The sequence below is a fragment of the Urocitellus parryii genome, chromosome 3, assembly GCF_045843805.1.
Source record: "Urocitellus parryii isolate mUroPar1 chromosome 3, mUroPar1.hap1, whole genome shotgun sequence".
NCBI lineage: Eukaryota > Metazoa > Chordata > Mammalia > Rodentia > Sciuridae > Urocitellus > Urocitellus parryii.
The window spans coordinates 161,409,965-161,429,308 of NC_135533.1; the positions used below are offsets into that span (position 1 = coordinate 161,409,965).

The 19,344-nt window shown below is 46.9% G+C and overlaps 1 protein-coding gene across 1 annotated transcript in view; it reads left to right on the plus strand.

Annotated features, from left to right (window-relative positions):
• The first annotated feature begins 8,809 nt into the window (after positions 1-8,809).
• Positions 8,810-19,344, plus strand: part of Lrig1 (leucine rich repeats and immunoglobulin like domains 1) — a 125,179-nt gene continuing 114,644 nt past the window's right edge. The window contains exon 1 of the mRNA XM_077796191.1: positions 8,810-9,686. Within this exon, the coding sequence (XP_077652317.1) occupies positions 9,466-9,686 (221 nt within the window). The 5' untranslated portion in view covers positions 8,810-9,465. The remainder of the gene's footprint in view (positions 9,687-19,344) is intronic.

A 19,344-nucleotide genomic window follows, 5' to 3' on the forward strand; every position in this document is an offset into this window, starting at 1 on the left:
ATAATCCCAGCAGCTGGGGAGGCTGAGGCAGGAGGATCTCAAGTTCAAAGCCAGCCTCAGCACCTAAGAAGGCCCTAAGAAACTCAGTGAGACCCTGTCTCTAAATAAATTATAAAATAGGGCTGGGGATGGGGCTCAGTGGTTAAGTGCCCCTGAGTTCAATTCCCCGTACCTAAAAATACAAAATAAGCAGATGCTCTGCATTTCTCTCATACCTATTTCCAAAGGAGGGGGAAGAAATCCAGTTTTGCGGTCTGCTAAAGAACCCAAATGTTTATTACGCAAGAAGGTTTATTCAGCAGTATCAAGTACTTGGCATTTTACGTTCAATCAAGGGCCCTGACAAATATGTCAAGAAGGTCAGCTGATAACACTGATCTTGTTGATATTACTGCTGAGAGTTTCATTTGATTCGACTTTATTCCTCTTTTAAAAATCCACTCATGTTCCATTGCAGGTCCTCTTGGGTACACTTGTCTCTGTTATCACCCCCAAATTTAGTGACTTTGATACAGGTCTGTTTTTATTGGTCAGGAATTTGGGAACGGTCAGGGAGACCTTGACCAAAAGCAGAGAGCTTTTGAGCAATTGCATTGAGCTGGTGGCTGGACTGGGTTAAAAGATCCATAATGGTTCCAGTTTTATATCTGGGGTTATGGTGCTGGCTGGGCCATTAAATGTTCTTTTTTTTTTTTTTTCCTACCAGGGATTGAACCCAGGGGCATTTAACCACTGAGCCCCATCCCCAGCCCTTTTTATATTTTATTTAGAGGCAGGGTCTTGCTGAGTTGCTCAGGGCCTTGCTAAGTGGCTGAGGCTGGCTTTGAACTCTCTATCCTCCTGCCTCAGCCTCCAAAGCCCCTGGGATTACAGATGTGTGCCACCGCGCCCAGCTCACTCAGAGTTCTTGCAAGTGGCCTCTCTTTCCCCCTTGGTCTCTACTCCTTCAGGCCTCTATTTCTAGGAGGAGGGCTGCACTTCTTGACACGGCAGCTCAGGGTAGGAATGGGCCTTCCCCCCAAGGCTGCCAAGCTCATAACCGGCACAGTGTCCCCTCTACCAGTTTCTGTAGATCACAGCAAGTCACAAGGCCAGTTGGATTCCCGGAGGGGGAAGAAAAATAGACTCCATCTCTTGATGGGAGAAAGGGCTGGTGGCCATCTCTGAAGACTATTGATTTATTCACTGAGTTCTCTGAATCTTATACCCAGTCAATGTACTTCAAATAAGAAAGATTAGTGGGGCAAGGTGGCACACACCTGTAATCCCAACAGCTCAGGAGGCTGAGGCAGGAGGATGGAAAATTCAAAGCCAGCCTCAACAAATTAGCAAGGCTTTAACAATGTAGTGAGATCCTGTTTCAAAATAAAATACAAAATAAGGCTGGGAATGTGGCTCAATGGTTCAGCGCCCCTGGGTTCAATCTCTGCTATCCCAAAAAAATAAAGTGAGTTGTAATTTTTTTGGTGGGATCAGAGTGGGAGGGATCTGGTGACAAGATGAAGACTTTGATTAATAGCGTCTAAATCCAAGAAAAGTGTCAGAACTCCCCTCCAGGGAAATAAGGCTATTTAAACGATGATCTGAAGACCGTAATTCATGGCTAAGAACAACAGTGAGACACCTAATACGTGCCTGTCTGTATGTTTATGATAATTTTGAAATGTGTCATAAGCCCGACTGTCCTTTTGGAAACAAAAATAACAGGCCATAAAATTCACAAATGCTTCTTATTAGTCTGAATGCATCCCCTAGTAAAAGCGTTGAACGGCATGAGAGGAGTTTTGCCCAAATCTCCTGGGCAGCAGATGTTTTGAATGCTTTTCAGTTTAGGGGCAATAATGCCAAACACATGCTTGCTTTTATTTTTGAAATTATTTTATTAATGGCTTAGAGAAATATGGAAAACACAAATACACCCAAGCATAAAAATACGTAACATGCCAAGAGAGGGTCTATTATACGTTGGGGAGACAGTTGCGTGAGGTGTGTGTATGGTGTTAGTGTGGTGATCTGATACTTCTCCATATGCAAGCAGACCATCCGGGGATCTCTCTGAAAGGCAGGTTTTCTGATTCAGTGGTGCGGTGGAGTCCAGGTGCTCAGAAGTTTCTGGGGATGCTGATGCAGCAGGTGCGTGGATTGGAACAGTTAGCTGGAGTAAACACAGGAGCAAGGGTGTGTGTAGGTCCCCCTCCTCCGGGAGCTGACTGGATCATTCAGCAAAATCGTTTCTATCATTTGCCTGAAACGGTGCTAGACAACGGGAATACCAGGATCAGATTAAAACTCAGCCTCTGAACAAAATGAGTCGCATAGTCCTGAAGGAGAGATAAAACCAGGAAAGGGAATTGAAATCGAGAATGATAAGAGAAGGTGTAGGATTGCAGCAGGTTCGCAATGAGCAGCGGCTTTGGATTCCCACTCAACATCTGACTAAGGATGTGATATGGGTGAGTCAATGGACCTTAGCGTCTGGGGAACTTCATCTAAAAACTGACAAACTCGGAAGGGCACAGGGGCACACACCTATGATCTCAGCCACTTGGGAGTCTGAGGCAGGAGGATTGCAAGTTAGAGGCCAGCCTCAATTTAATGATATCCTGCCTCAAAATAAATAAATTAATAATGATGATGGTGATGATGATGGGCTGGGAATATAGCTCCTGTACAAAAAGTACATAAAGCACTCAGCAAAGTGACAGACACATGCACCTTGCCTCGCATGCACAAGGCCCTGGGTTCAATCCCCAGCACCATGATAAATAAATAAATAAATACATAGGGTTGGAATGTAGATCAGTGAGTGGTAGATAGTCCTTGGTTTCAATCCTTAATACAAAAAAAAAAAAAAAAAAAAAAAGGAAAGAAGATATTCTCTTCCATACCAATTTCATAGAAATCATTCTTTTTGTAATGTTGGGGATTGAACCCATGACTTTGCACACATAAATCAATGTAGACAAGTGTTCTATCAAGAAGCTATACTTCCCACATTACCTCGGATTCTTTCAGTGAAATTAGCCTAGTGCATAGTAAGTGCTCAATAATTACTAACCCTGATTAATATACATGTGCTGCTTTTTATGGTAGGGCTAATATGTTTAATTTTTAAGCTTTAAATCTTCATTTTTTCTCTATAATTAATATCATAGAGGAAATTTTGGAAATCTATTAATAGGTATAGAAAAGGAGATAATGATGTCCACTCTCATGATACCTCTGAGAGAGTCATCCTAGGACATCTCCTAAGACATATGTTGGGTATAAGGCATGGGTGCTTGTGATTTCACAAGGAACATTGATTTAAGACTCTATTTATTCCTAAGCCTGTGTGACCTTGAGATAATCAAAAACTCTCTTCTCTAACGTGGGAATAGAGCAACTATCATATTCAACATTTATAAGGCTAACCAAGCATGGTGGTGAGTGCCTATCATTCCAGTACTGAGGAGGCTGAAGCAGGAGGATCAGTTGAGTCAGGAATTAGAGACCAGTCTGGACCACATAATGAGCCCTATCAAAACAAACAAACAATCAACCCTCCCCCTCCCCCCAAAAACCCAACCAAATAACAACAACAACAAACCCCAAAACCAAAGTGTATGTGTTTCAAATGTCAAAATGACAAAATGACATTCAGTTGTGTACAGACCTATCTTAGAATCTTGGACCCGTCACTTCTTAGCTTGTGTGGCCTTGATTTCTACCTCCATAAAAACAAAAAGTACATAAAGCACTCAGCGAAGTGACAGACACACAATAAATGCTCAGTCCACGATAGCTATTGCTGTGATGTGACATTTCTTTGAAAAATATAAAAAAATTTCACCAAGATTATTATTCTAAGTTATGTCATGTGCTGTTCTTAGCGTACATCGAAGTGTTACTTCTGAGCTGCTGGCAGTGTGGCATAAACTCCAGCTCCTTCATGTGCTTTTCCAAGTGGCATTTGAAAAGGCAGCAGATTGGGGGTGCTAGGAGAGGTCTCCAAGGATGACATCATTAGCCCATCCCTTTGTCATTTTGGGGGTGGCGGCCGGCTGGCTCTTAGACTTAGTGTCTTTCCAGAATCTCAGAATTTTTGAAATGCTTATAGCTTTGGTAACTTTTAATCCTTCCGCAAACCAGTTCAAATTGCAAAATCACATCAAGGAGGGTGGACATGACAGGTTTCTGGCTGGTGCTGTTCTGAGAAGAGAGCGGGGGCCTGTGAAGTCCCCAGCTGAGCTGCCAGTCTTGCTGGGGAACCATAGCAGCTGCCGTTTGGCACTGCATGGGCAGAAACCCATATTCCAACAACCAGGATTGCACAAGAAGACACCTCTCTCTTCTCCTCCCCCAAAGAGGAGAAGCCCTCAAAATACTTTTTTTTTTTTCCTTAATTCCTTCTCCGGGACTCATTAGCTTCTTCTCCGCCCTTCTCCCCCAATCCATCTCCTTGACACGATTATAGTGAGGAAGGAGTTAATGAGTACACAGTTTTATTTTCCTTGGAGGAGAGATACAAAAGACTGGCTCAAAGCAGGGCTGTCATCATCCAGTGAGAGTCCTCAGGGATTTTACAGGTAATTATTAACCCTTTGTGACCTTCCCAGAAAAGAAACCTCTGTGTTGAAAGAAACTTCTAAGATTTTTCCACCTCTACTAGAGAGATGGACTCATTTTTTTTTCCAGAGTTAAAATACAGTAACACCTAAAAAATAAACCTCAGATGGGTGTGGCCCTGAACTATAACGCCTCTTGTGTCCTTTATAGAAATGGGTCCTTTCTTTTTTTATTTCTTTGTTGTAGATGGACACAATATCCTTACTTATTTATTTCCTGTGGTGCTGAGGATCAAACCCAGTGCCTCACATGTACGAGGCAGGTGCTCCACCACTGAGCTACAGTGCCAGCCCCCAAAATGGACCTTTTCTTAACTGTCTTAGGGACCAGGTCAGAAGGCACCATTATTATCCTTGTTTTCTACAGGAGAAAACAGAGGCTTACAGAAAGGAAATGACTGGACAAAGGTATCATGGTAATATGGCCAGACTGGAACCCAAGTCCTCTGAGTGGTGTCCTGGTGCGTGTGCGTGTGTGTTTGTGTGTGTGTGTGTGTGTGTGTGTATTTGGTGGGGTGAGGGGTGCAAAGCCAGAGCCTGGAACTTGCAGGCTAGTGCACTGAACTATACTCCCAGCCTCCCAAACTCCTCTCTCTCTCTCTCTCTCTCTCTCTCTCTCTCTCTCTTTGGGGGTGGCACTGGAGACTTAATCCAGGAGTGCTTCACCACTGAGCTACATCCCCAATCCTTCTTTAAATTTTTATTTTGCAACAGGGTCTCACAAAGTTGCTTAGGGCCTTGCTAAACTGCCCAGGCTAGTCTTGAACTTGCGATCCTCCTGCCTCAGCCTCCCACTATTAGGACTATAGGCAGGCACTATTGTGCCCGGCCCCTAGTTCTCTTTTAATGTACTGAGCAAGACGGAAAACCCCTACTAGCACTATAAAGCAGCGCTGAATCTCAGCATTGTTTGAAACCATCTGGAACTCTAGCTCACTGCCTCAATCCAGTCCTCCAGAAGCTGTGCTTTAAACGAAATCCCTGTGGTCAGCCTGCTTTCTCATTATTCGGCCACTTGTTCCTCTCTCCAGTTCCTGGTGGTTTGGGGGGTCCTCTCTAGCCGTGGGTTAGGATGATGAACTGCTGGGGCATCTATATTCAAGAGAGACCTGCAGGGATTCTCAGTGGGGATTTGATTCCATGCCGGCTCTGAGGTTTGGTCTCTGGTAGATTAAAACCCAGTGGAAGCTGGTACGTGGCACATGCCTATAATCCCAGAGGCTCGGGAGGCTGAGGCAGGAGGATCACGAGTTCAAAGCCAGCCTCAGCAACTTAGAGAGGCTCTAAGTAATTCAGTGAGACCCTGTCTCTAAATAAAATATAAGAAGGGCTGGGGATGGGGCTCAGTGGTCGAGTGCCCCTCAATAAAAAAAAGAACCCACTGGAAAATGTAAACTGCCTGAATGACCCACTCAAGGAATAAGTAACAAAACACAGGAGTTGACAGGAGAGGAAAATGAGGATCCAGAGCATGCAAAGCAACTGTTGCTCTGGGCTGAAAGGACTATGCCTTGCTCTTTGTGGATTCCCATAGCAACTTGTCTGCCTGGTCGCCACCTCCCTGACTTGGGGTTGTGGCCATAGATTACTCTCCCCGAGCTGGATATCACTGCTCTCCAAGCCCACATTCTCTTTGCAATCACAGGTTGCTAGTATGTGGGCAAGCTTCCATCCATGGTATGAGGAGCAGACATGACTTCATGCTTTGCTGTAGACAGAGAGGAACTGCCAAGGCTTAGGCGCCCTGTGCCCCCAAGTGGAATCCATTTCTCTGTCTGCATGGTAACCAGACCACAGGGGATGCTTTAGATCTGTGGGCAAATACCTTGCAGATTCTCAAATCCTATCCTCCACAACTCTGGGATCCTCAAACATCTTGCAGGTACGCTCATAAGCACAGGGAAATAAAACTTTTTTACTATTCATAATGGGACCAACCTGAAAGATCATTTTAGGTCAGGACCTCAAAGAGTTTTATCACAGAGCACTTTATCTGTGTTGCATGTTTCAGTGGGTGGGTGGGGTTGATCAGTTTGATTTAAGGGAAATAGTCATGAGTAGTATTCTGCATTAAGTTAATCTTTTGTATTCTTTGATATTGAGAAACTTAAACATTGATCTAGAGAATTTCACCCAATTTGGACCTTTTCCCACTGCTTATTACTTTTTTTTTTTTTTTTTTTGGTACTGGGGATTGAATTCAGGGGCACACGACCACTGAGCCACATCCCCATTCCACTTTAGTATTTTATTTAGAGATAGGGTCTCACTGAATTGCTTAGTGCCTCACTTTTGCTGAGGCTGGCTTTGAACTCGTAATCCTCCTGCTTCAGCCTCCTGAGCCACTGGGATTATAGGTGTGCGCTACTGCGCCCAGCTTATCATGGTCATTTTTACCAAAAGGTATGAAAGCAGAGACATCTTTCTTGTCCAGATGGAGGGTACATGTTTACATAGAATACAAATGAAATTTAAAACATGGCTCAAGCACTCTGCAGAATGGGTCAGGTGCAGCATTTTTCTGAAACTCTTTCTTGAGAATCACATTTGGATCCATTTACACACATATTTGAACACAGCTTCAGGCATCACTGCTGAGATCGTGCAAAAACAAAAATCAGAAAGAAATACACCATTATCTGACAGCATAATAAGCCAGAAGAAAGAAACATAGGCAAAGGAGAAGAGAAAAAAATATATATATATGCAATCAACAATTACCTAGTCTCCAAGTCCAGGCCCAATTTTTCTTAAAGACAAGAAGTGCTCAGATGGCTGAGGAAACGTAGAAGCCATTTAATTCATCTTAAACCCCTTAAATTGTGCTGAATATGGAAAAATCCCATCCCCCCCCCCTTTTTTTGCTTTTTCTTCCTGAAGAATCTCTCTTCCAGCATGTTTCCATAAAACACAAATCATAATGTCTGAAGCAAATGTTTTTCAACAGACATGAACCTGCTTAATTTTCCTGACAATGTGTGCAGTTATGTTAAAAACTTGCATACTCTTGGGAAAAGACAGAAAGACACTTGCAAGCCAAAAACGCCCAGAGGGGCAGCTGTATATTACAGTGCTAATCTTTCCTTTTTCCACAAAGTTTCTGTGTGAGTGTATACCTTATTTCCACGCACTGTTATTATACACGGCTACTATGTTCTCTGTAGGAGCCAAGGTTAGAATTTTTGTTACTGTTATTGATCCATGTATTTTGTTCCTTTGGAGTATGTGATAGATGCCTTCTTGAAAATTGTCTTTTAAAAGATCTGATTTAAAAAATAAATAAATAAATAAACTCAGCAACGACAAGAAGACAGCAACCCCTTTATCGGAGTCTGGAGGATTTCCACAAGTATTCTTCAACTAACTAGGGGCGAGGCAGTAGGTGTACCTCTGAGATTTGGTTTCTGCAGCGCACATTCATTTTGGTAATCAAGGACATATTGAGGGATTTAAGATGTCAAGAACAAGTCAGGAGCAGAAACCTCACAGTCCGGTGAGCTCCAGACTGTGCGAGGAGGAAGGAGCCACCCCCTAAGGAAATAACTAAGAAGGAAATATGTCTTAAATCTGTCTTTGCTGCTGGAAGCGACCTGGAAAATGGGTATGAGTCTGATTTCTCAATCCATAGTCCTGTCTGCAAGCTGGAGAGCGCCAAAGTGGCAGCCGGACATTCCTAACTGAACTTCTCTTGTCCCCAAGGCCTGGAGCGCCTATCTTTAGGACTTCACTCTACACCAACACCCTGTAGGTCTCCTTTAAGAGGCGGGGAAGGCGCTAGGCGTGCGAGCCTGGTAGTTCAGCTTCTCTGGAGGCTGAGGCCGGAGGCTCACCGGAGCCCAGGAGTGTGCAGGCCACTCAGGGCAATCACATCGCCTCTTTAAAAAAAAAAGGGGGGGTGGGCAGCAGAGGCGAGGGGCGTCCCTCCCTTTCTCCTCCCACTCTCCCGCCCTTCACACCTAGGGTGGGAAAAGAGGGTGGGGGCGGGGCGCCCGGGCGGCCGCGGGGCGGGATCCCTGCCCGCGCTCCAATGGCCCTCCAGGCTGGCCGCCGTGGACTCCGGCAGCCAATGAGCAGAGGCGGGGGCGTGGAGCAGCGCTGTTGCAAAGCATCCAACGTGGGCCGGCGCGCGGTCGCGGGCGCCCGGCCGAGGGGGTGTGTGCGGGCGGGAGGCCGGGGGCGGGGTCTAGGGGACCAGCCCGGGCTGGACCGCCCGGACGCTTGCGGCGAGCGGCCGATTGTTCGTCCGCGAGGGCAGCGGGGCTTTCGCGGGGCCGAGGAGCGGGGCGAGTTCCACCCTGCCGGCGCGCGCCCTGCCCGTGGCGCTGGCGCAGCGAGGCGCTCGGAGCCCTGCGAGCCCCGAGTAGCCGTCCCGCCCCGGGTCTACAACTTTTGCGTCCCATCCCAGAGGAAGATGCCCGCCGGCGCCTCGCTGGGGCTGCGGGGCTGAGCGCCTTCCTCGTAGCAGCGGCGGCTGCACCACCGGAGGCCGGCGGCGGCGGCAGCAGCAGCTGCACTTGGCGTGCACCGGGGCTCGGAGCCGAACCGGGGAGCCCAGCGGGAGAACGAGAGGCGCTGACCCCGCAGCCCTTGCCCAGATCCGTGGGGTTCGCGGCGAGCGCGGGCCGGTCGGCCCGGATGAGCGCTGGGTTCGCGGCCCCCGCCGGGCGCTGTGGAGCGGCCCGGGCACCGGGGGCCCGCTGAAGGCCGGAGCTGCGACCTGCGGAGAGAACTTGTGCTGGCGGCCATGCCCCGGCTCTGAACCGAGTGCGGAGCGGAGCCCCCACCGGCCGCCGGCGCCTGCGGCCGCCCGGGACCTCGCGGTACCCGTGCCCGGAGTTCGCGGCGCGCTCCAGACAAGATGGCGCGGCCGGTCCGGGGAGCGCTCGGGGCCCCGCGCCGCTCGCCTTGCCTGCTCCTCCTGTGGCTGCTGCTCCTGCTTCAGCTGAAGCCGGCGTCGGCCGAAGCCGGCCCGGGGGCGCCCTGCGCGGCCGCCTGCACTTGCGTGGGGGACTCGCTGGACTGCAGCGGGCGCGGACTGGCGACGCCGCCCGGGGACCTACCCGCCTGGACACGGAGCCTGTGAGTGCCGCCCTTTCCGCTAGTCCTGCGTCCCGTGGCGCTGTCACTAGGGCACGGGGCCACCGGGGTTCTTACCCGGGAAGGGGTGCGGATTGGTTGTGTTTGGAGTTGTGTGGGCTGCAGGACTTTGCTTGGGGTGGCAGAGACGAGGTCGTGTGTGGGGGTCAGTGAGAGAGAGCGCGTGTCAGGGTCTGGAGGTGAGCGAGCGTGCATCGCGAAGGTTTGGACTTCAGCAAGTGTGGGTCGTGGGGATCTGGAGGTGAGTGGGCCTGCCGTGGGGTTTGGAGGAGGGCGATCATGGGTCGTGAAGTTCTGAAGGGGAGTGTGTTATCTCTTGAGAGTCTGGAAGTGAGTGAGGGGCCCTGGTGGGGTTTGCAGGGGGGGAAAGATCGTGAAGGTCTGAAGGTGAGCATGTACCTCTTGGGGGTTTGGAGGCGAGCCAGCGTGGGTCGTGGAGGTTTGGAGGTGAGTGAGTGGGACTGGTGGGATTTGGTGGAAAGCAGTCTTAGACAGTGAAGTTTTGGAGGTGAGTGAGAAAGCATGGGTCTTGGAGGTCTGAAAGTGAGCAAAAGGTGGTGTAAGTCTCCTAGGGTTGTGAAGGTGAGCAAGTGCGCCTCATGGGCCTATGGACATGAGCAGATTGTGGATCCTGAGGGTGAGCATGTGTACCTCACGGGGTCTGCAGGCCCATGGATGTGGGTCCTCTGGTGTGTGGAGGTGAGAAGTTGTTAGGGGGCTTGGAGGTGAGCCAGTTGTGGGGTTAGTGAGTGAGTGAAAAGTGGAGGTGAGCATATTTGTGTTATGGCTGAGGATGGAGGGTGGGAGAAGTCTGGAGCAGAGTGCAGAATTCTGTGGGGAGGTCTGTGGATATGTTTTTTCCTCTCCCACCTGTTTGATGTTGGTGCCCCTTAGTATTGTAGTGGTGATGAATGAAGGGGACTCCAGTGTTCCACGTGCATTATTTATTAATGAGTGTATGTGTGTAGTGTAGCTGCCTCCTGATCCAAAGGACCATGGTGACTTTGAGATGGCTCAGGGGGAGGGTCGAGGCATCCTTTCCAGAAGGTACTCAGGGGAAGGGAGCTTTTTAAGAGTTCTTAAGAAGAGATCTGGGAGTACCCAGAGTTTGTCCTTTTCCGCTTGATTGGCATGTTAGGGAACTGTGTTCCAGATCCTTCCTGTGTGCTCCCTGGGGCCCACCCTCCAGTTTCTCCTCTATAAATGGTGCAAATTAGTTTTGGAGTCATGCTGCATCAGGAGAATGTGCCAGGGGCTTGACTGATCTTAGCAGTTTGTTTCTCCCGAAAGAGCACATTTCTGTGCTGTCAGGATTTTAACCTGTCTGGAGTTGGTGGGACACTTCTTAGAGGAGGTTTGGCAGGGGGGAAAAAGACTTTTAATTTCTGTAAATAGGGTGGAATAGAATAGCCCCCCCCCTTTTTTTTTACTTTTAAAAAATTCGGTCCACGAGTCAGGTCCTGTCCATTTATCAGGAGTAGCATCTCTGTAGAACTCTGAGTACCTTCCAGAAAAGGCCTTGCTCGAATAGTCCACTTCTCAGTTGAATAGTTGGACATCTTTCCCAGAACATAGGGGAGGCGCAGCTGTAACCTCAGGCATGACAGTCACTGTTTAAAAAGGAGAAAACTGGTGATACAAGTTTTAACCAACACCTGTGGCTCCATCACAGAACACACGGACTGAGTCTGGCTACTCTGAGGGGAAGAAGAGAAGTTGTTTTGTTTGTTTTTTTTTTAAAAGGTGAAGATCTTGTGTCTGTCACGATGGGGGCACATCTTTAGCTTGGCCCACAGGAGACACACTGCTCCACAAGCAGGTGCCATACAGTGCAGAAGCTGGTGAGGACCCCTTAGCTGTGGTTAGGTACTGTCTTCCCCCGAGGAGTTCACTGACCCAGGGAAGAATCAGCGGTCCTAGGGTACTGGGAGGCAGAACCCAGTACTGCCCCGAAGTAGTATTTTATTCAGTTGAGGCAGCCTGGAGAGTTGTGGTTTTTCCTTTAGTGAGTATGTTCACCTGCTGGAAGTGTGACTCGATGCCATGTGTCAGAGGCACTGTGAGGAAGGCTCTTAGCTCTCAAACAGTAACTTCCGGGAGAGGACAGAGTGTCCTCTTGTTTGCACTTTCCTGTAGTCACAAGATCCACTTTGCCTTGTCCTTTTGGGGAGCAGAACACACTGTTTTTGTTTTTGTTTTTGTTTTAAAGGCATTTCTGTTGCCTAGAAGTGACATGTCACACAGTTTAAATAAATACCTTGAAAATTGCACTCTTTTACACTCACAGGTTTGATGATCAATAAATACCAAACTGGGCATTTAGAGCTTCAGGAGACTTGATCACATTCATTATGGTGTTAACTGATTAGATCTCAAGATTTGAGCAGGGTGTGATTTTTGGTTAACGTGGGGTGACACAGCGTACCGTATCCTTTGAAAAATATCTGTGCAGTTTTATTTCTGATTAAAAAGGAGTCACGCAGATGTGTTTCCCCTCTAATTTTTAGATGTCTCAAGCCATTAGTCTTACTCTGAAGTTTCTGTGAGAATATTTATACAGTTGATATTCCTGGCAGTGATTCTGCAAGGCAGGCGTGGAGAAAGTTTCTGTATCTGATACAATAAAGTTTCTTGTATTTTCATGGCGTTTACACCCTCAAAGTCCATCATGTCTAGAAAATGCTTTGAGCTAGTTTATAAGCCCATGAACCAGATTTTACTGCAGCCAGTTCAAACAATTTCAGGCTGTGGATTTGAGATAGCCAGGAGACCTGTGGCTTCCCCCCACCCCAAACAGTGCATCTAATTTGGGAGTTGCTTCTAAGCCTAGCATAAGGGAAGTCAAACTTTTTAATAGTGAATGTGAATGTACTGTGAATAGAAAGAATAGAGGTGGTTGAGGGGAACATAGGTTCCTTCACAGGGCCTGAAGAAAATTTATTCAGTGCAGTCCCTTATAGTAGCGGAGCCATAACTGAGTCTCCCAATCCCATTACGTAGGTGAGATTGGCATGGTTCAACCGGCACATTCATAAATAGCACCAAGCACTGCCAAGCCTTATCCCAGCTTCCCAGAACCTTAGAAGAAGCTGAACTTCTTAGAACTCAGATGTTTGATTTCTTTGAAATTATTTTGGGGAGCATGGCTTCAGGAGATCTTTAAATACACTCTACCTTAGACTCTTACCTGTGGCGGAAATGTAAGCACCGTATTTAGTCACAGAATGTTGTTGGCTTAAACGTTCTGAAAAATGAATTATGGCCTCTTGGAATTGTGAGTGGGGAGGCAGGGAGGTCCTGGAGGCAGAACAAACCTCCATTCTTGTTCTTTGTTGAGGGAAGAGGACCTGTATTCAGAACCAAGGGCATCACTCTAGTATGCTGATTTTAGTTCTTTGGGAGAAGCTTAAGAGAAAAAAAGGAATTTTTTTCAAAGGGGGATCTTGCAAAAAAATCAAAGGGAGATCAGTAGAATATAAGGGGACCCAAGGAGTGGAGAGGAAGGGAGGGAAAGGGGGCAGAACTGGGAGAAGTTGACAAATGATACTAGGTGCATATATGAGTTTACCACCATGCACTCTAATTTTATATGTAACAATAGCGTATTGATTAAAGGTAAATAAATAGATAGAAGAAAGACCAATAGAGAAAGGAGGGGGATCAGGGGAGGAGGAGGGAGGAAAAGGAGTAGTACTAAGGATTGAAATGGAGAAAAACATGTCCTATGCATTTAGGGCTGTCAAAATGAACCCCCCACTATCTTGTATAAGGATCCTGCGCTAAAAATGAAAGCAAGGGGCATTCATTCAACAAGAGGACACCCAACACAGCCATTCCGAACCACCTTAAAATGGACTTGTTGATTTGGGTCTCTTCTTTGTGTTTTGTGTTTTGCAATACCCCACGGGGTGCCTTCAGTGTGACTTGGCCAGTTTTGGCACATCACTGGTAGTTGGGATCACATTAGAAAACACACACGTGGTGGTTGCCAAGCAAAGAGGGCCTTTGTCTTTCAAATTTCACAGCTGTGTGTCAAGGCCCAGGTGTGCAGGGTGTTGTGAATTAAGGGTTTGGAAAATACTTCCCATCCTGTTTATGCAAATTAGATGACCAAATCCTTCCAGAACTTAGACTGAGATTTATTTTCTTTCTTTCTTTCTTTCTTTCTTTCTTTCTTTCTTTCTTTCTTTCTTTCTTTCTTTCTTTCTTTCTTTCTCTTTCTTCTTTCTTTTTTTTCCTCTCTCTCTCTCTTTCTTTCTTAAGCTAAATACACAGCTTGTCTAGATGTCCTTAGGTTTTCACTTCTGTCTTTTTCTCTCCTTGCCTTCATATCACATGATCAAGCTCAACAGACCTTGAACATCTGATTTTGAGGGGTTTTTTTGAATTGAATTGGGATTGATTTATGTGTTTGTTTTGTGGGGCTGGGGCTGGAACCCACAGCCTCTCACGTGCGAATAAGCACAGGCTCGTCCACGGAGCTGCACCTCCAGTTCTCAGGACTATTCTAAGTCCCAGACATGGCAGAGAAAATCCTGGAAGGTGCAAGAGCCCTCAAGGTTTAAGACAACTTAACTTGAGCTCTGAATCTTTTTTTTTTTTTTTTCAAATCTATTTCTTTTCTCCAGCAAGTGTAGAAGGTGGGCTTCCCTCTCCTCTCAGCAATGGTCATCTGTTAGTTCCCTTAGCAGTTTTTTTTGTTTGTTTGTTTGTTTGTCTTGAGTCAGCAGAGGTCTCTGGTAAATAACATTGTCTTGGGAAATTATTGGTTGTCTTGAGAAAAGCGTGCTGTTGAAGTCCCACTGATATGAAATGACGGCCATAAAAACCTAATTTTTGGATGCTGTGAGATTAGAAAGTGTTGAAATTCCCACCTTCCACCCCCAGGGCCCAGTATCAATGAACTCTGCACTGGCTCTCAGTCTCAGTGTGTGTCTGTGTCTCTGTCTCTGTCTCTCTCTCTCTGTCTCTCTCTCTCCTCTCGTCTTTAGGGTCTGTCAGGCCTGTTCCACTCCCTGTTTTTCAAGGGTCTGTTTTAAGAAGAGGCCTGTTCATGACTTTGCATCATCACATTGGCTTACTAGACACACAGGCTTGGACTTTGGAGTGTTATGACCAGTAGTGATTCTGAGAGCAGCTTCAAAAAAAATGAGGAGAGCGTGAAGGCAATGAGAGCTGGGTCCTAATGGACATCCCCGTGTCCCCGCTCTCCACTTCTCTTCCTCCAGGCTTAATGACTCTGCCTGCTGTCCAGTTGGGACAGCCTCCTGCTGACCTTTCTCGCCCTCAGACACCAGGCTCACAATGAAAGGGGCCTCTCTCCCTCTGGCCGAGGTGTCGCCTGGGTGCGAAGTCTTTTCAGCATCCTCTCTCTCCGGGGTGGACAGGAATGTGGGAGAGAGCACTAGAGGCCTGTGCCACTGAACAGTGCACCTGGCCCGGGATTGCACACCTGGAAGTGCCCTGAGGGAAGGTCGGTGAGGTGGGAAGGCTGGGGGGCGGGCAGGCTGGGGTGGTGGCTCAATGGTGGAGCACTCGCCTAGCACCTGCGGGGGCCCTGGGTTCCATCCTCCACACCACATAAAAACAAATAAGTAAAATAAAGGTATGGTGTCCAGCGACAACTAATATTTAAAAAATAAATATTAAAAAAATAGCCTTTGGTTACTTTAAGGGACATCCTATAGAAAAGGGACATCTGAAAGAGGGATCCATTGAATGAAGGTGGCTGGAAGTAAGGAAGGATTCTGGTGGTACCAGGCTCTCCCCACCCCCTCCCCCCCACCTTCTTTTCCTCATTTGTTTAAAACATAAAAGGAATTCCTCTGACTTACCCCATCGGTTAAAGGACTTTAAGTGGCCTGAGCAGGCCTGACTTTCAACTCCTTTTGAATGAGCTTGGTGACATTTACTTACTGGGGACCTTCCCCCCCCCCCCCCTCAGTGGCTGCAATTTGAAACCCTGGGGGTCTTTGAGAAGTGAACAGGACTCTGGGCCCTGTGAATATTCAGAGCTGTTTACAATGGGTGCAGTTTCAAAGGCTGGGGGCATTGTCTTCAGACCCGAGGGAGGAGGGGTGGGAGAAGGAGTTCCCAGGCCTAGGAGAAATAGGTCAAAATCTCAAATGTTCTCTGGCCTGTGGGAAATTTAGGGACCTTTAGGGTTCTTTTTTTTAAATGACTGAAGCGTGATATGGAGCCAAGTGGGGTCCCTTCCGTCCACCTCAAGCCCTCAATTCTGGTGTACCAGGAATGTGGTGTAATCAGTGTGAATCTCAGATTTGTTCTTATCTCTTCCGCAGAGAAATAGGACTTTGAAGACCAGATGTTAGACTTTTCACAGTTGTTTGCCCTCTGGAGCCTGCGATGATGATGATGATGATGATGATGATGATGATGATGATTTTCTGACCCAAGGCATTTTCTATAGCTGTAGAGTTTGGTAGTCCAGGCTGACCAATGGCCAGTTATATAACTGGGGCTGAGGGAATTTCTGTTGAAGAACTGGATACGTGGCTGCTTGTTATCAAGCAAAACAAATGGATCGATGAAGATTGCAGAGGAAATTGAAAAGAGCCGTTTTTCACTGGTCTAATGGATAGTTGCCAGTTTGTGTCCTTTTTTTTTGGCGGGGGGGGGGAGGAGAAGGCTTGTGAATTATTTTTTGTGATTTTTTTACAGTTTAATACTTTGTGGTTTTTATTCAAGCACAAAGGTTGCTGTAAGTAATGAAGGATACATTGTCTTCCTAAACACAAGTTATACACTGAATCTACTTATAAAGGTGATTCTATTTATGATTCCATTTCCCTGAGCCCCCTCCACCTTCCCTACTGGGCATGGAACCTAGGGACCCTCGACCTCTGGGCTGCATCTCCATCTCTTTTGAGACAAGGTCTTGCAGAATTGCTGAGGCTGGCCTCAAACTTGTGATCCTCCTGCCTCAGCCTTCTGGGTAGCTGGGATTACAGGTGCACACCCTGTGCTCAGCTTTCCTGGGTCTTATACTCTTGGTTTCCTGGATTAAGTTCTTTTATTCTCGAAGTAGGAATTGCTTTCGGCCTGTCCCCTGATCTCTGATTGGATAATTGACTGGGGAAGAGGGTAGATGAGGATGAAATGTTCAATTTTTTCTCGGCTAAGTGTACTGACACCTTCATCCCTGGGGTTCAAACCCAGCCCACAGCCTTCACTAGGGAAGAGTGATGGAGAGATCAGAAGTCACTTCTAGGGTCCACTCCTGGCATCTTTATTTGCCAGCTCATCAAACCCCTTTCCTTCATTTCCAAATTGGGGACCATAGTAGTCTGTCTTCCAGCCATTGTGAGGACACAGCCCAATGGTGAATGTCCACCAATGTGGGTGATGAGGATCCTGGGGCATGGTTTGAAGGTTAAGGCCTCAGGAGCCCAAATTTTGCATCTTTTCTTTTTTTTTTTTCACAGCCTGTCTCTCCAAAGTTCTGGCCACAAAGGCTTTCCTGGGGAAAGTTTACCTTTTGGGCAGGGAGTCCTTCCGGTGGGAGGACAGCAGGTCTCAACCCCAGGAGCATTCTCCCATAGGGGTTTGGTGACATGTACATACAGGGTAACAAGTGGAATTTCATGTGGCTCTAAGAGACAGGAAGCTGTAAACAATTGCAGCAAATTATATAATTAGCAAAAATTATGGAAGTAGTTTGAAATCTATTCCAGTTGTATAAATACTTCTGCCTATTTAACATTATTCTTTCTTTTTTTTTTTTTTGAAGGGGAGGTGGAGAAAGGCAGGGAAGTGAGAAGTCTTTAAACTAATCATTTTATCCTATTATTTCCCAGGGTTTCATTGAAACTGAACCTTACCCAGATGCAGGTAGGGCTTCTCCGTCAATAGCTTCGAAAAGCGCAGGTGTGCTTTTCCAAGTGGGGGTTAGGTTACAGACTTAGGGCCAGCTGAAGCCTCACTGTACCCACTTCTCTTTGGAAAGACTTGAGGGAGGAGGAGGAGGAGGAGGAGGAGGAGGAGGAGGAGGAGGGCGGAGGGGAGACGATGGTCAGGCTGTATGCTGAGAACACTTTGATTTGTTCGGGTCTGTTTGTAGCTCCGTATGGTAACTTTGTGGGGGGACCCAGGCGGTGAGCACAGGGTCACTTGAGGAATCTGGCAAGGATGCCCCACCTGCAGAACTGTTCTCTGTTTGCTTTTGCTCCCTGTGCACCTGTACCTGAGTCTTTTCCCCCCTGTGAATGGCCACGATTCACGGCCTTGCCCACATGAACGGCTACGATTGTTTGCGTCTTTATTACTATTTAATCTAGCATAACCAGTAGGTCCATTGTGGGAACAACCACTCCGTTCTTCTCGGCCAGGCCTAATACATCTTGGTTTCCTTATGAACCAGGATGCAGGTTCCAATCACTGCTCCTTCAATTTGTTTTGGCAAAAGACAAGTGTTCAGAGGGTTTCCAGAAAGCGTGGCCCTGTGTCTTCAAGGGCTTTGCTTCAGAGCAGGTGGTGTACAGCTCTCTTTTATGATCTGCAGGTATTGAAAATGAAGGAGCGAGGGTCTTTCCCACAAGCAGAATTAACTGAAGGTTGAGCAGCAGAGTGGAGATAGAGGGCTTTTTTCTTTCTCACCCCGCCTTTTTTTTAGCCAGTGTCTTCAACAAAACAACCCCTCATAACTCGGTCTCCCAAAGAGTCCTCTTTGCAGCATTTAGCAAGTGTCCCCTCCCCCCTTCTGTCCTTTGCTCCTTCCACTAATTCATAACTTGTCGTTCAAATAACGTCCCCTGCTTATCTTGGCCAGGGCACACATTGCGCTGATAATTCTTTCTCCTGGATTATCTGCTTGAAGATAGCCTGTTGGATACAATGAGAAGGCCCGAGCCCTTCTGAACTGGGGGAGGGCGGGGGGGGGGGACAGAGGATCTCATTTTAGTTCCAGATCTTGTAGTTCAGTGCTCTTTGTCTGAGAGCATTTGCATCTCCAGCATTAGCACTTTGGGGCTGGATGACAAGACCTGGACACGATGCTGTGCTGTCCTCAACTGCCAGTTGACCCCAGGGAGCCTGTTGCAAAGGCACTTTTTTTTTTTTTTTTTTGCAGGGGTGGAGGTGAGATACTCTGAACGATAGGATTTTTTTTTAAACTTCTGCATTAAGGGAACATTTGATATGCAGCCAGGTACTTTAAATAAACTAACTCACTTCTGTTGCTACAGGTGTTTTTTCTGAGCTTTTTATTGTAGAGAGAGGTAAACATAAATCTGTGTGGACAGAACACTGCGCTGAACTCCATGTCTGCCTGTCCCCCAGCTCTGGTTGGGTCTGTGCCCCAGTACCTTCTCTCCTTCCATATATATATATTTTTTAAACAAGCAAATCCAAAGCACATTATTTCATCTATAAATGTATTGAGCCTTTTTTGTTTTTTTTTTGAAATGAATAGCTTGAATGGGATATGATTCACAAGCCATACTCTTCACTAAGAGACGTTTAAGAAATGTGAATTTCAACAGCTTCTGGAAACAACAGGGATATTTTAGGTGTGTTTTTCCAAAGGAGTTTTGGTCAACTCTATAGAATATTATAGATTATGAATTCGGCACTCTGTGTATTCTCAAAATCTAGGTTTTGCTTTTTTTGTTGTTTTTTCTTT